The sequence below is a fragment of the Macrosteles quadrilineatus genome, unplaced genomic scaffold (genome assembly GCF_028750875.1).
Source record: "Macrosteles quadrilineatus isolate MER2022 unplaced genomic scaffold, UCM_ALF_1.0 Scaffold_1__1_contigs__length_201487025, whole genome shotgun sequence".
Taxonomy (NCBI): Eukaryota; Metazoa; Arthropoda; class Insecta; order Hemiptera; family Cicadellidae; genus Macrosteles; species Macrosteles quadrilineatus.
In genome coordinates, this window is record NW_026542594.1 from 200,975,931 (window position 1) to 200,990,643 (window position 14,713).

At 37.4% G+C, this 14,713-nt stretch overlaps 1 protein-coding gene across 3 annotated transcripts in view; it reads left to right on the forward strand.

Moving 5' to 3' along the window:
* The window catches only part of LOC128994313 (BMP-binding endothelial regulator protein-like), a 125,074-nt gene that overhangs the window by 64,940 nt on the left and 45,421 nt on the right, over positions 1 to 14,713 (forward strand). For all 3 annotated transcript variants that reach the window (XM_054418758.1, XM_054418768.1, XM_054418777.1), the window contains 2 exons: positions 984 to 1,084; positions 11,982 to 12,081. In XM_054418758.1, the coding sequence (XP_054274733.1) occupies positions 984 to 1,084; positions 11,982 to 12,081 (201 nt within the window). The remainder of the gene's footprint in view (positions 1 to 983; positions 1,085 to 11,981; positions 12,082 to 14,713) is intronic.

The window sequence follows — 14,713 nt, forward strand, 5'->3', positions numbered from 1 at the left end:
TCCTGGGGGGTTGAGGGGGGGCAAGGGGGGGTATGACGTAGATGCAGCTCCACCGTGCCAACATCCCAAAGTTTAACGCAGTGAACCGTAGGGGGCATCGTGGGCCACACCCTTACAACTTTATGCTACTATCAATTTTAACTGTCGATCTACTTCAAAAAGTACGTTAAGCTCTGCAGGAGTTCTACTCTTTGCGGCATAGTGGAAATAGGTTAACTCGTAGCTATTAATTTTGTGGACCAGGCCGTATTCTATAGTTTATTCGACGAAGACCGGCGGGGAATGAATACACACCTTATTTATTGACCACAGATTTAAGAATATAGGTCCCATTCCACCGCCTTCTTTATTTGAACAAACCATAGTGTTGTAAGGTTCAAAATATTTTTAGACATTTTGTTGGATATTTTGACGGTTGGAGGAATTGGAGCTTGCAGTGTTGAATTGTAACAAGTATATGCACAAATTCCAAAAGATTAAAAACTTAGAAAAATATTTACTATCATATAACAAACAACACAAGTGTGTTTGGTTTTGTCTATGTTATTATATATTTCCCACTATTGTTTCTAACCATAAATATGGGTTTAAATTGTAAATAACAAGAGGTGTGTATTTTTCTTTAACACTAACATTAAATTGAGTATATTTACAAATAAACTAGAAGATTAATATCACGATTATTATGGTATTACGTCCATCCTTCATATTAATTGTATATATTTTAACCCTAATTTTCATTTAGACGATTTGGCCTTCCCAATCATTCAAGGGTTTGCTGTAGTTACGGTTTTCAAGGTGAAGAACTAACAAGACTACAAGATCGCGCCACTCATCCTTCACTCACATTTGGGTTAAAATACACACATAGTGGCGTCCCCATCTTAAATAAATGATAATTGATAATTGAACTAATCTTAATAGAATTCTTAGGAAAACCATATCATAATTGCAGTTTAGTATAACATCTCGTGTTTTCCCAGGTGTCGGAGTAACGGGCAAGACAGAATCCTGCATCAACGAAGGAGAAGTTGTAAACACTGACAACATCAGCAAATCACGATGTTTTACATGCACTTGCAAGGTAAATATTTATATAGAAAATGTTAGTGAATTCCCCATAGAGTTAATTATTACTGTAGTCATGGTCTAAGACCTATACTGGAAACAGATTTAGGTCCTCAGAGGGGAAAACCACCATCTATTCATGATAACTTGAGAAAAAAACATTAGATTTCGATGCAATTTTGTACAATTTTGAAAATCTACGTTTACGTAAGGAATCAGCATAACCGAATAATGGAAACAGGGTGTTATTGAATAGATTGTTTCTCATTTTTGACCCTCTAAACATAGAATTTACCTCTTGAGAATTTCAATAGTAAAATGTGTATGTATATCTGCATTCATGCGATCCATAATATTGCAAATGCACAAAGATTCAACAAACTTAAGTCATCCTCATGCCATTACCACATTATTATTATAACATTATTATTATAATAATAACATAATAATAATAATACATAATAATACATAATTATAATAATACATTATTATTATAATGTATTGTCACTTCATTTGAAGGTCGTCAAAATTAACGGTAATTTATGACACATGCGTGCTCTTAAAAGAAGAACATTCAAAAGACAAAAACACTTGTAATACTTGTACGTAAGACATGACATGATCGGGCAGAAGTTATACACTTGTAGACTCTGAAAATAACATGATCATACACATGTCATTTTCATAATAAATAATCAAATGCAGGCAATGCAAATACGACCAAATGTGGCAAGCAAATCTTGAAAGGCAAATAGGGACAAAGAGGATCGGACCAGGTGGAAGGAAGAACGGTCTGAACGACATTGACCTGGAGGTTAAGGTCAAGGGCATTGACAAGGTCACAGCTGGTATATGTCCCAAGGTCACCGAAGACCCCGGTTAAGGACGTTAAAGAAATACTTGTAGAAATTTGATACCTGGAGATTCAGGTGTATTGGAATCGGCTACTTTTTTCATTAACATAACTCATTCGCATCCAACAGTGGTATATTTTGCCTAGATAGCTGAGTAGATTAAGTGCATCAGTCAGTGACCAGTTCGATTCTGAGAAAAGAAAAGGATTTTTTGTTAGACCCTGCTGACCTTAATCGTTGGGAGAATAATGTTGCGCTAACAAAGGTGTCATCTTATTCATTCAATCCTCATCTTAGTTAAATACGAATCCCGGTGTTGACGTTGTTTGAATAGAAAAGTTATTATTTACTCTTTTGTTGTTCAAACCTTAGGAATACACAGTTATTTATTGGTTATAGAATGATTATATTAAATGATTAGAGTGTTGAACCCCATTTTGTGGGCACCCCTTGGAATAATGCTGTTTGAACTAACACTGACCTAACCTAACCTAACCTTTCATAAACAAAACAAGCCAAAGCTTATGCTAAGTACTGCCCAAGTAGACAGAACCTAAATGCATAAAATGTGCTAGTTGAAATATAAGTGGTAAGAAAATTAAGTCTCGAATATCTAGTAAGCTATTTGATACGGCTTTGTCAAAATTTACCTAGTAGTAAATAGATAGACAGTTTATGTTTCCATTAATCAAAATAATGCGATGGCTTAAAGCTATCAGTTGTTAAAATATTGTGAAGCTGTTACTTTTTCAACGTGAAGTCACTCAAGACGGCACCAGGGATCTCAAAGAAGTTCATTACACAACGCTGTTCCATGATAGTTTGAAAGTACTGATTAAACGCTTATGAACTTTAAACGAATTTCCAAATTACTTACCTTAGATTTACACACTCAGGTGTAAGAAATTTCAAATAATGAAATAATCTGGATGTTTAAAATTTCTGCGCTATTCTGGCGCAAGTTTCTTCATTCATGACGTTTCTCACTGAATTTTTAACCCTGAGCTGGAATTTTAAAGATCATTTATATACCCACAGAAGTTAGAACATCGGCTTGAAAATTAGAAGATCCTTTTACTTTAGACATAAAAAATAGTTTTACAAATTTTCATAGACCACTTTAAACTCCTCTGAAAATACTTCCGCGTAGTGACATAAAGATTCTCATTGACTTCCGCTATCGAAATGTTTCTGTTGTGGACATTTGCCTTGTTGGCTGTAGTGACTTTTCAAAATTTTGCGAATTTTCAAAGTTCCATTGGTAGCCATGTTGTAGACTCATTGATGTCGATGCACTATGAGACTTTGGTATTCAGTTGTCCAAGTAGAGCGCAGCGAGTCGAGGCGCCGCTGGCCTGGTTTTGGTTCTGAAGCGGTCAGGGACACCATAGATCACAGAGAAATATCGCAAGGACGTACCATAGTTTGCAAAATACATAAGTTTTAGCGGCGTAAAGTGTACTCTATGTTCGATTGTTTTGCTCAAGGAGGAAAATGTCAATGTTAATCTAGTTGCAAGTTGCGCTCCATCAAGTAATTGGTTGTATCATTGACTTTCGGTATAGATTAAACTTACTCGTGAATTTTATCATCTTTATGAATCAACTAAAGACAATGATAGGTGAAAGATCGTAGTTTTCAAATATATGCATGTACTGGAGTGATTTTGAAAATAAAGTGGTTTAAAGGCACATGTGTTTCGCAATTCTGTTATAAACATCCGATTAGCAATACTTAGCTACAGTTTTATTGTTTTTAAAAGGCAAATCCTTTTTACTAAAGTTATTTTTAAACGTTTTAGTTTGAATTTTGTAAAAGAGGCAGCTTTGAAATGGTAACAGCTAGAAACATAAAATTTATTACGTTGGTTTTTAACACACATAAGTGTCCAGTTTGTATCTCAGAGTCGTGCGTTATTAAGAAGTTGGCAAAAATCACAAACCCACAAACAAACGGATAGTTACACTCTTTTGGTCTACGTTTGTATTGTAAAATATTTTAGGGGAAAACGAGGAACAAATCCACAAAATTATAGAGATAAAAAACACCCTGTGAAATGATGCGTCAAACCTATCGGCAATTTTGAACATTTAAAGTGTTGCTTCAGTCGTTCTATTATTATTGTCTTTCATCACACAACACCGTACTTCAACACCAGTTCATGCAGTACATCATCTTATAGGCCATGGTGCATGGTTCGGCCTTGCATGAAGTATAGCAAATATCACTTATCAGAACATAGGTTTCACTTGCAAATTGCATCATTTGTGGTCTTGAAAGGGTTAAACGTAAATGGCTGTTTGTTTTATATTTTGTGTGTGAAAGAGTGAATTGTCATTGAATTGGTTACAATGATAGTTGACAAACTGCATAGTGCTTCTGGGTCCAGTTTTGAGCCAGTTTGAGATCGAACTAAATACCCTTCCGATTGAAGGCAAAACTGTTGATTTCATCATATCTTTTTATTTTAATCGGACAACAACAATTTATTGAAATTCTCCGTCATGATTCAAAACTGTGAATATTACAGAGCTAGGAAGAGACTAGGAGGATCTTCCAACCTTGGAGTAGAGGAATGCTTTATGGCATATAACCAAAGCTGCAACCGTACTCTTGCAACTACAGTTTGCTTTGTACTCAATGGACTTAAGATTAATAGGTCAAAGAAGCCATAAAGAGATCCAGACATAAGTAGGACTATTGACACAATTGTGAAGAGACTTCTCGTCCCATTGTAAATCTAATGCTTTTATTTGTGTTTCATGTTGGTAATGTTTAGACTGCGTTGATGTTGAGTACACGTTAAACTGTATTTTGTAATGTAGATTTTACTAGTTTTACTCATAAAAACAGAGGACCAACTAGAAATAACATAACCTAAAACAGCAACACCATGAACCACTTCTTTCAATACAGACCCTAGTAACAATAAAGTCAATTAATTGTCTCAATGAACTACTTCAGAGAATCCATTGGTAAACAAATCTCGCATGCTGTTAAATAATGTTGTTCGCGAACTCTGACCACTTTCCTGTGATAAGGATATCGAAATAGACCGCTTCCGCATGATAGTGTGAATAGCAACGCGCATGAACATACTTGGATGAGTGTGAGTGTGTACACATAGTGAGTGTGTAAGTATGCGTGGATGGCTATCAAAGTAAACAATGGATACTTACGTTTAAACGCCAGAAACCGCGTACTACAAGGCTGTTACTAACAGAGGATAATGAAAAGACATGTGATTATTTTCTAAGTAGTCTGTTGAAACTGCAGTTCATCACTGTCTTTGAAATGATGCTTTATGTGTTGAGAGAGTGTATTTTATGTTTGTCTTTGTGTTTTGTAAATGTGTTGTTGTATGTGTTTGTAAGTGTGTTGAGTGGATGGAGTATGTGTTGGTGTGTTGAGTGGATGGAGTATGTGTTGGTGTGTTGAGTGGATGGAGTATGTGTTGGTGTGTTGAGTGGATGGAGTATGTGTTGGAAAGTGTGTTGAGTGGATGGAGTATGTGTTGGTGTGTTGAGTGGATGGAGTATGTGTTGGTGTGTTGAGTGGATGGAGTATGTGTTGGTGTGTTGAGTGGATGGAGTATGTGTTGGTGTGTTGAGTGGATGGAGTATGTGTTGGAAAGTGTGTTGAGTGGATGGAGTATGTGTTGGTGTGTTGAGTGGATGGAGTATGTGTGGGTTGTGTTGAGTGGATGGAGTATGTGTTGGTAAGTGAGTTGAGTGAATGGAGTATGTGTTGGTAACTGAGTTGAGTGGATGGAGTATGTGTTGGTAACTGAGTTGAGTGAATGAAGTATGTGTTAGTAACTGTGCTGAGTGGATGGAGTATGTGTTAGTAACTGTGTTGAGTGAATGGAGTATGTGTTGGTAAGTATGTTGAGTGGATGGAGTATGTGTTGGTAACTGTGTTGAGTGAATGGAGAATTTGTTGGTAAGTGTGTTGAGTGGATGGAGTATGTGTTGGTAACTGTGTTGAGTGGATGGAGTATGTGTTGGTAACTGTGTTGAGTGGATGGTGTATGTGTTGGTAACTGTGTTGAGTGGATGGAGTATTTGTTGGTAAGTGTGTTGAGTGGATGGATTATGTGTTGGTAAGTGAGTTGAGTGAATGGAGTATGTGTTGAGTGGATGGAGTATGTGTTGGTAACTGTGTTGAGTGAATGGAGAATTTGTTGGTAAGTGTGTTGAGTGGATGGAGTATGTGTAGGTAACTGTGTTGAGTGGATGGAGTATGTGTTGGTAACTGTGTGGAGTGGATGGTGTATGTGTTGGTAACTGTGTTGAGTGGATGGAGTATTTGTTGGTAAGTGTGTTGAGTGGATGGATTATGTGTTGGTAAGTGAGTTGAGTGAATGGAGTATGTGTTGAGTGGATGGAGTATGTGTTGTTAAGTGTGTTGAGTGGAGCACATACGTGTTGGTAAGTGTAAGTAAGTGTTGTGTGGTGGAAAGTATGTCAGATAGTCGTGATGTAAGGTGTAAGGTAGCGAGCGGAGTAGCCAGTGTTGAGCAACCATTGGCCTTCCACTGTAACCTGGAATACTCACAAGATAGCGAACTGTTAAGCATTTTAGAGCCTAGATCGTGGAACGAGCGTATAAAGCAATACGATAAAATACTTTAACAGAAAGTAATGAAGTCGCGTGGAACGGGTTTTCCACCTTCACCTTAATGTTCTCTGGAGTGTCAGCTTCGTATAAAATCGAATCCAATCCAACATAATTTCACAACATGATGTCGTGTGCTTAACAATATCGATGGTGATCATGATGAATCAACTTTTAAGGTATCATTGAAAACAAGTCGTTTTGTTAATGGTCCGAGACGTATACTGTCATGGCAGTGAGAGTTTATGTTTTAAGGGCTATTGCTCTAATTTCGTTTTTAATTTATTTGGCATTTATAAATTGGAAACTCAATCCTATAGTAAAATGATCTCCAAACAGTTATTTGTAAGTATCCTAGTCAAAGCCTTATACCCAACAAAGAGGCCGCCAACCTCTTTAAAAAAAAAAAAAAAAACAACAACCAAACAAGTGTACCGACCAACTTTTATTTTCGTCTAAGGATTTACATTTTTTTGTTTATTATGGGGTATTTGGCCACGAGAAATCGATTGGAGTTGGTCACAAGGCTGGGAAACATCCAGTTTCTACCCTACAGCCCTTGAGTGCTCATGTTAATACCTTTTTGTAGCTGCAGTTAATATAACTGCTGATACAGGTAGTTTTTATTGCAAATGTATTTATAAAGGTGTATTAAAATGTTTCCTTTGAATCATCAAAGATTTGTTCACATTGATTACCGTACATAATAAACATTTTTATGCTAAATAACTTATCTCATAAATGTAATGCCTAATTCAATCCGAGCAAAGCTGTCTGGTGGTATTAAATAAATTAAACACATTTCTTCATACTTTCCAACAATATAGTATCATTTTATGTGCTACAGCTCTCATTTTTGTTGTCCAAAGATTGGTCGGGTAACATAAATCGGTGTTGCAATGACGAGTGACATCAAGATCCAGATACGGCCCAGGTTCAAATCAGCAAATTGAAAACAATTTCACGTTATTGAAATATGAAATACAGTACTAAAGATTAATCTACGGCTACTTAAACAAGAAAAGAATACTTTATTGATTCGTAAGACTCATTTTGGATGGAATTAGTTTGAAACAGCCCTACATACAGCCGGACGTTGGTTCTTGTAGTAAAGTAAATTAAAGTGGTTCGTACAATGGAGTAATATTTTACGGTTGGTTCTCACAATAATTTTTGCTAAGTGTCACAGCTAAGTGTCTGACGTATGCTCTCAGCGAGCAGGGACTTTAAAAGAAGTGGCGCAAGTCGCCACAGTCAACAAGACTTGGACTTTGACTTGGAAGTGTTCAAAAATTATTTTTCATGTCGGTTCTCGTAGTAAAGTTGGACTCTGACGTTGGTTCTCGTGGTGAAGTTCGACTCTGACGTTGGTTCTCGTGGTGAAGTTTGACTCTGACATTGGTTCTCGTGGTAAAGTTGGACTCTGACGTTGGTTCTCGTGGTAAATTTGGACTCTGACGTTGGTTCTCGTGGTAAAGTTCGACTCTGACGTTGGCTCTCGTAGTAAAGTTCGACTCTGACGTTGGTTTCCGTGGTAAAGTTCGACTCTGACGTTGGCTCTCGTTGTAAAGTTCGACTCTGACGTTGGTTCTCGTTGTAAAGTTCGACTCTGACGTTGGTTCTCGTTGTAAAGTTCGACTCTGACGTTGGTTCTCGTTGTAAAGTTCGACTCTGACGTTGGTTCTCGTTGTAAAGTTCGACTCTGACGTTGGTTCTCGTTGTAAAGTTCGACTCTGACGTTGGTTCTCGTTGTAAAGTTCGACTCTGACGTTGGTTCTCGTTGTAAAGTTCGACTCTGACGTTGGTTCTCGTTGTAAAGTTCGACTCTGACGTTGGCTCTCGTTGTAAAGTTCGTCTCTGACGTTGGTTCTCGTTGTAAAGTTCGACTCTGACGTTGGCTCTCGTGGTAAAGTTCGACTCTGACGTTGGTTCTCGTTGTAAAGTTCGACTCTGACGTTGGTTCTCGTTGTAAAGTTCGACTCTGACGTTGGTTCTCGTTGTAAAGTTCGACTCTGACGTTGGTTCTCGTTGTAAAGTTCGACTCTGACGTTGGTTTCCGTGGTAAAGTTCAACTCTGACGTTGGTTCTCGTGGTAGAGTTCAACTCTGACGTCGGTTCTCGTGGTAAAGTTGGACTCTGACGTTGGTTCTCGTGGTAAAGTTGGACTCTGACGTTGGTTCTCGTGGTAAAGTTGGACTCTGACGTTGGTTCTCGTGGTAAAGTTACACTCTGACGTTGGTTCTCGTGGTAAAGTTGGACTCTGACGTTGGTTCTCGTGGTAAAGTTGGACTCTGACGTCGGTTCTCGTGGTAAAGTTGGACTCTGACGTTGGTTCTCGTGGTAAAGTTGGACTCTGACGTAGGTTCTCGTGGTAAAGTTGGACTCTGACGTTGGTTCTCGTGGTAAAGTTGGACTCTGACGTTGGTTCTCGTGGTAAAGTTGGACTCTGACGTCGGTTCTCGTGGTAAAGTTGGACTCTGACGTCGGTTCTCGTGGTAAAGTTGGACTCTGACGTTGGTTCTCGTGGTAAAGTTCGACTCTGACGTTGGTTCTCGTGGTAAAGTTCAACTCTGACGTTGGTTCTCGTGGTAAAGTTCAACTCTGACGTTGGTTCTCGTGGTAGAGTTGGACTCTGACGTTGGTTCTCGCAGTAGTAAGTTTCTCCCGGGTGGTGCAGCGGCCGGACAGGTGCGCCGTGCGGCTTTGCAAGTGGTACAACGCTAGCCTGGGGCAAGGCCGGATCAGCAACATTCCCGTTCGCTCTCTCCCTCTCCCGTCTCCTCTTTTCTCTCTCCTCTCTTTACGTATCTGTTTTCTTAATACACAAAGGTCAATAGTCATAAATTTCTATTAAAATGCTCTGTCCACCAAAACTGTTTATCCGCCACCTGTAACGTGAGGTATTTGTTTTGGGTTAATGTTTAATAGTATTTACATATTTTCTTGTATCTCTCTTTTGTATCTGTTTTCTTGATATTCTAAGATCAATAGCGGTAAATTGTTATAAGATAATCAAATATTTTTATTAATTTTGTTATAAATATTATGTTTACCAACCAGCAAAATAGGAACTGGCGTGTCGTGGGTTTTTTTTTTTAATTTTGACCCTTAAAACATAAATATTACCAATTTGCATTACCCCCATCAATCTGTGTAAATGTTTAAAAGCAAATCATTTTATATTGGAACGTTGTTGTGAAATTAAAGGTTACGGAGAAATTTCAAAAAATTGTATGGGTATTTAAAATTCCCAAATTTTTTTTATAGGGAAAAAAGTAAACTGTTGTAATATTCTTGTTATTGATACATTTTTGTCAACTTTGGCAATGATTTATTTCATACTATAACCATTAACTGTCAACATTCTACAACAACAAAAAACACTTGTATTCTCTGTAGTAACAAGCCTAATCTAAATAATATGATTGAATAGGGAATAAAATTGACAAGTTAAGAGAATATTTAGGTATAAATCCATAGAGAGGAATATAAATTCGCTTAGGTTTGCTGTGGTGGGGTTGTTTTATTTATTAGCCATTTTACAAACTTTAAAAGTCTACGTCCTAAAAGAACGATTTACCAGTAAAGTGTTGCTTGTTGCTTTCATTTCGTACCAATGAGTAAATTATTCATAATGTACTTAATAATATGAGAGCAACATTTAGCTTACACCAACACATCCAAATGTAATCAGTAATTTATTGTAACAAACGTCCACGTGGTAAAAACGCTTCAGACTGTACAATATGGTTATAAGTCTTCCTCTAACTAAATTCAATTCAGTAAAAATCACACTTTAAATTATCCCTCAGTGTTTCAGGAAATAGTTTGCAACAACTCAATACAAATCACAATAAAACTCCAGTTGCAGTATCCTTATTCCTAAGTCATTGAATTACTACTTCATGGAAGAAAGTCAAACATTTTTAAGAGAACCGTTACGCCGTCGACACGAGAGAAGGCTGTTGTAAACAGACTGTCGAGTTTGTTTGTCCAGCAGAAAAATCGGAACTGTTTGGAAAAGAAACGCTGATTGAGACTCCCGAGTGATTGGAGTGGCCGAAGTGATTGATATGATAATGTAAACCGCAGTCCGCTCCATAGCGAACCATTGATCACCTCCCGCTATCTGAGCAAAGTCTACTCTCTTGCTTTCACATGTCTTTCGTGGTAGGAATGTTGTTTTGGTTTAAAAAAATATCAGGTACAATTTAGGAAATCGCAGATGATATTCTTAGCGTCACATTTTATTCAAGGACATCCTAGGGCGCTAGGTTCTTTCCAAAAACTGTATTACAAATACAACAATTACAATTACAATTTCAATTACAATTTCTGTATTACAATTTCATAGGGTATGGCTAGTCCTAGAGGGTCCCGGAATTATATAGACCCATTGATTGGCGGGATTTGAACCCTGGACCTTGGGCTCAGAAGCCCCACTAAACCAGCTCACTCCCTAGATGATATTAAGATCGGTGGGTATTCTTGATTTGGGAAATTTAAAATTGTTTTAATTTGAAAGACAACTAGAAACGAATCTTCATGCAGTGTAAAGCATACATTAGATGTTATGCTAACGGGTTCCACGATTGCTGCGTAAGATTCTGACAAAAGACAGAGACAATGGTCTTCCTTGAAGCTCGAGACCATCCGACGCCCTGGGAACGCGTGCCTAGAGGACAGGGACCCTGGAGTTCCAGGAACCTTTGGAGTTCCAGGTTTCCTGGAGCAACCACCTTCACAGCTGTGTCTAGAGGAAGGATGAAATCATCCAGACAGGGTAACGAAATTCCTGCAATCTCAGTTGTTGGGAATCAAGAAAGAATTCATAAAAGCTATCTAGCAATAAAAATTTGTACGTACAGTTCAATTGGGATGAAAACTAAATTAAATATTATTTCCAGCAATAACAGAGTGTTTAACGTTTATTGATTACGAAAAGACTGGGATTGTAGTTTATATTCTACATAAGGTTTGGGAAACGCCAACACACAGGGTGAGGGAAGGCGAAGATGAAGGATGAATGTTGAAAGAATTAGATCGTAGCTTTGGCGTTTCTTTAGTCATTGAAAACATAAGGTCTAGGACAGCTAAGTCCAGTTTCCATCCATCCACAAGCAGTCAATGCAACATCTGCTAAATATTTGGGTCTCAACTAGACTTGTCTGCCTCTAGATTGCATTCGCTCTTGAACGGCGCTGCCAATCACTACACAACAAATTCCCAATAACCCTGCGTCAACTATGCTAAAATTCATATCAGCTGTTTGCCAGTGTGAATAAAGCAGGGCTGCCAATATATCAGCGTGTTTTGTCCCTGGGCAGTTAATCTATGTGGTACTTTTAAATTAGGTTGCGGTAAAACATCTCATTTGTGATCATGAGAGCCTTAATTAAACTTAAACAGGTCACATAGATTGATATTCTTTTTTTGTTCCAGAACGGCTATGTTGAATGTGCCAAGGAAAGATGTCTGGGTGCTGAAGGTTGCTATATGTTGCTGGACCATTCCAACGATGGCTGCTGCTACAAATGCAAGGGTAAGTATTTTCAGAGCTTTTTAGCTCTCTTCAGTTTATTCCCTCGTTTTTACTAGTAGTTCAGCTCTTTAATTCTTCAAACTCTCAGGAAAAGTTGCAAAAATGATTTTTGAATTTGACCTGTCTCCTTTCCGAGAAACTACGTAAAAATAATCTAGTACACACTCTATATTGCACTCATCCTATGCAATAATGTTGATTCAAGCGTTGTGAAAATGAACACCTTCTTGATTTCTGACGATGAAATTGATCAGTCATGATGCCAATAAACACTATTAAAGGATATTTAAACGGGAGAAGGAGCTAAAGACTTACAACACCAAACGCACAGGATTATCCAGTGTGTCTTTGACATATCCTTGTTGTCCCCAACGGCGACAACTGTCAAGCACAAACCCTGCACTTCATATCAGAATCTACCCCTCCCAGTCAAACTGTCCAACTACAGATTTTAGTATGGATGTATAAATTAAACGGTAAATGCTGATCAAGAGGCCTCCTTTAACATATCATGTGCCTACTGTTTCATACGAGTGTTAAAGTATTTTAACTTCTCTGATTTACGTAAAATCCACTCGGAGTAGAAAGGTTTAAGGAGGAAAAGTCAAAGCACATCAGTTATTGTCTTTGACGTTAATCATATAAAGTTGAAAATTGAACACGAAAGAGGATTAATCAAAATAAAAAAATTATATGAAACCAAAAATAATCGATTGGAAAATCTTTTTAAGGAAAACAAATATTTTGAACAGACATTGGGTTCTGGTGAGGACTCTCTCTAATCCACGAGTTGTACATCCCCATTAAGATGCTGGAACAAAAGCGAATCAAGAACAAAAGGAACAAACAAAGATGACTGGAATTTTTGTTTTGATTTGTTTGAGAACACCCTGTGAGGCCGGTTCTGTTGGAATAGTTAATATATGCAAATTACAATTAATATTCGTGTCCCGGCTCTCCGCATTCCTACCAAGGCAGACAGCCCGTCAGTGCCAAGATGGCCATAATGGCGTGGTATACGGTAACACAGTGTAATATTTCTTAATTTGTTCTCTTACGAATTTGGTGTCACACAAGATAATATCTAATCATGGTGGTAGATATCAACATAGTAAATATACACATTTTCCATAACCTAACCTAAGCATTTACTGCGTGCTAAAGAGATCTCCCAGCAATTGTTATCTAGGAGTACCTTAATATTCGTATAGGATTCAAATATCGTATTTAACATGTATACCAGCATAGAACATGCTATGAACTATTAACAAATAAACCCCTCTCCGTCAATCCAACCCAATCTAAAACTTATACTCAAAAACTAAATTAATGACAAAATTTTAAGCTAACAAAAGCCATCAGTGACACGATCATGTACAGTGTAGAAACTCTTGACCATAAGTAATTTTTGATTTGCCTTTTTAAGCTGCTCAAGTCCATCACCAGTTGGGAGGGAGGAAGTAAATTTAAATCATGGGGCTTTTTTAAAAGGTTTTTATTTCGAGTCCATCGTGATAATCAGCAAACAAGCGAACTTTACAAACTGATGGACTTACAACTGAAAGATCATTTACAAAGACAATAAATAACACCGGACCTAGGACTGACCCCTGAGGAACGCCACCGGACTATGTGTATAAGACGGCTCCGATATTAGGTTGAGATATTATCAATTGTGTATCATACCACTCTGTTAACGTTTGTTAAACCACAGTATTTGGCACATATCATTGCCTTGACCTAACTACTACCTAACCTAACCTAAGAAAAAACGCATTGTCTTTGCAAAGGTCCTTATGAAGTATTTTCATGTAATGTTTTCTTGTTTAACATTTAAACCACTATTTAACATCACAACGTTTTTACCATTCCCTTTATGAACCATAACCCGTCCTAACCAAAACATAACCTAACCCAACCTAACATTCGTTCAATGACGCTGACATGACGTATTTCCCTTCAAAGATTGACGCTTCTTCAGGTACGGAGTTCGATCCTCACCCAACTGAAGATTGATAACAGTGATAAAGGCCTCATGTCCAGCGGTTATCAAGGAAGCTGTGGCTGATAGCTTATCAACCACGCTCGCGCTACTTTACATATATTTTCGCACTTGCTATCTTCAAGGACACGACTTTGTCTATTTAAATTTTACATATTTATCAATGCAAGCCAAAATATGATTAATTGAAAGTATTCAATAACTCTTAGCTAGAAAACTAAACAGTGGTGTTTTTGTATGTGAAGAATTATTAAAACTTTTGCTAGGTTCCTGCATGCTTTCTAGTGTGGATTAAAAATATGCTTCAACTAATTCTAATAACAGCTTACGAGAAAAAATACAGCATAAAATTGAATGCTTATCTTGTCGACGAAAACATTTCGAACAAAACATGAGAACTACAGTATTATTTTTAATTGTAACATCAGATCCTTCGCCAAGAATGTTAAGGAAACCTCCCTTGGAATTAATTAAGTGTTTAAAGTTGATGTTCTGTTGTTTTAAAACCCTCCGGTTTTACCATACTATGAATACAAAACGTAAGTAGACCATTAATTGTTTAGTCCTCGATGAGAAAATTGCTAAAAGAAACCTTTTTGCAATTGTTGAAATGATTTATTATTATTTGCA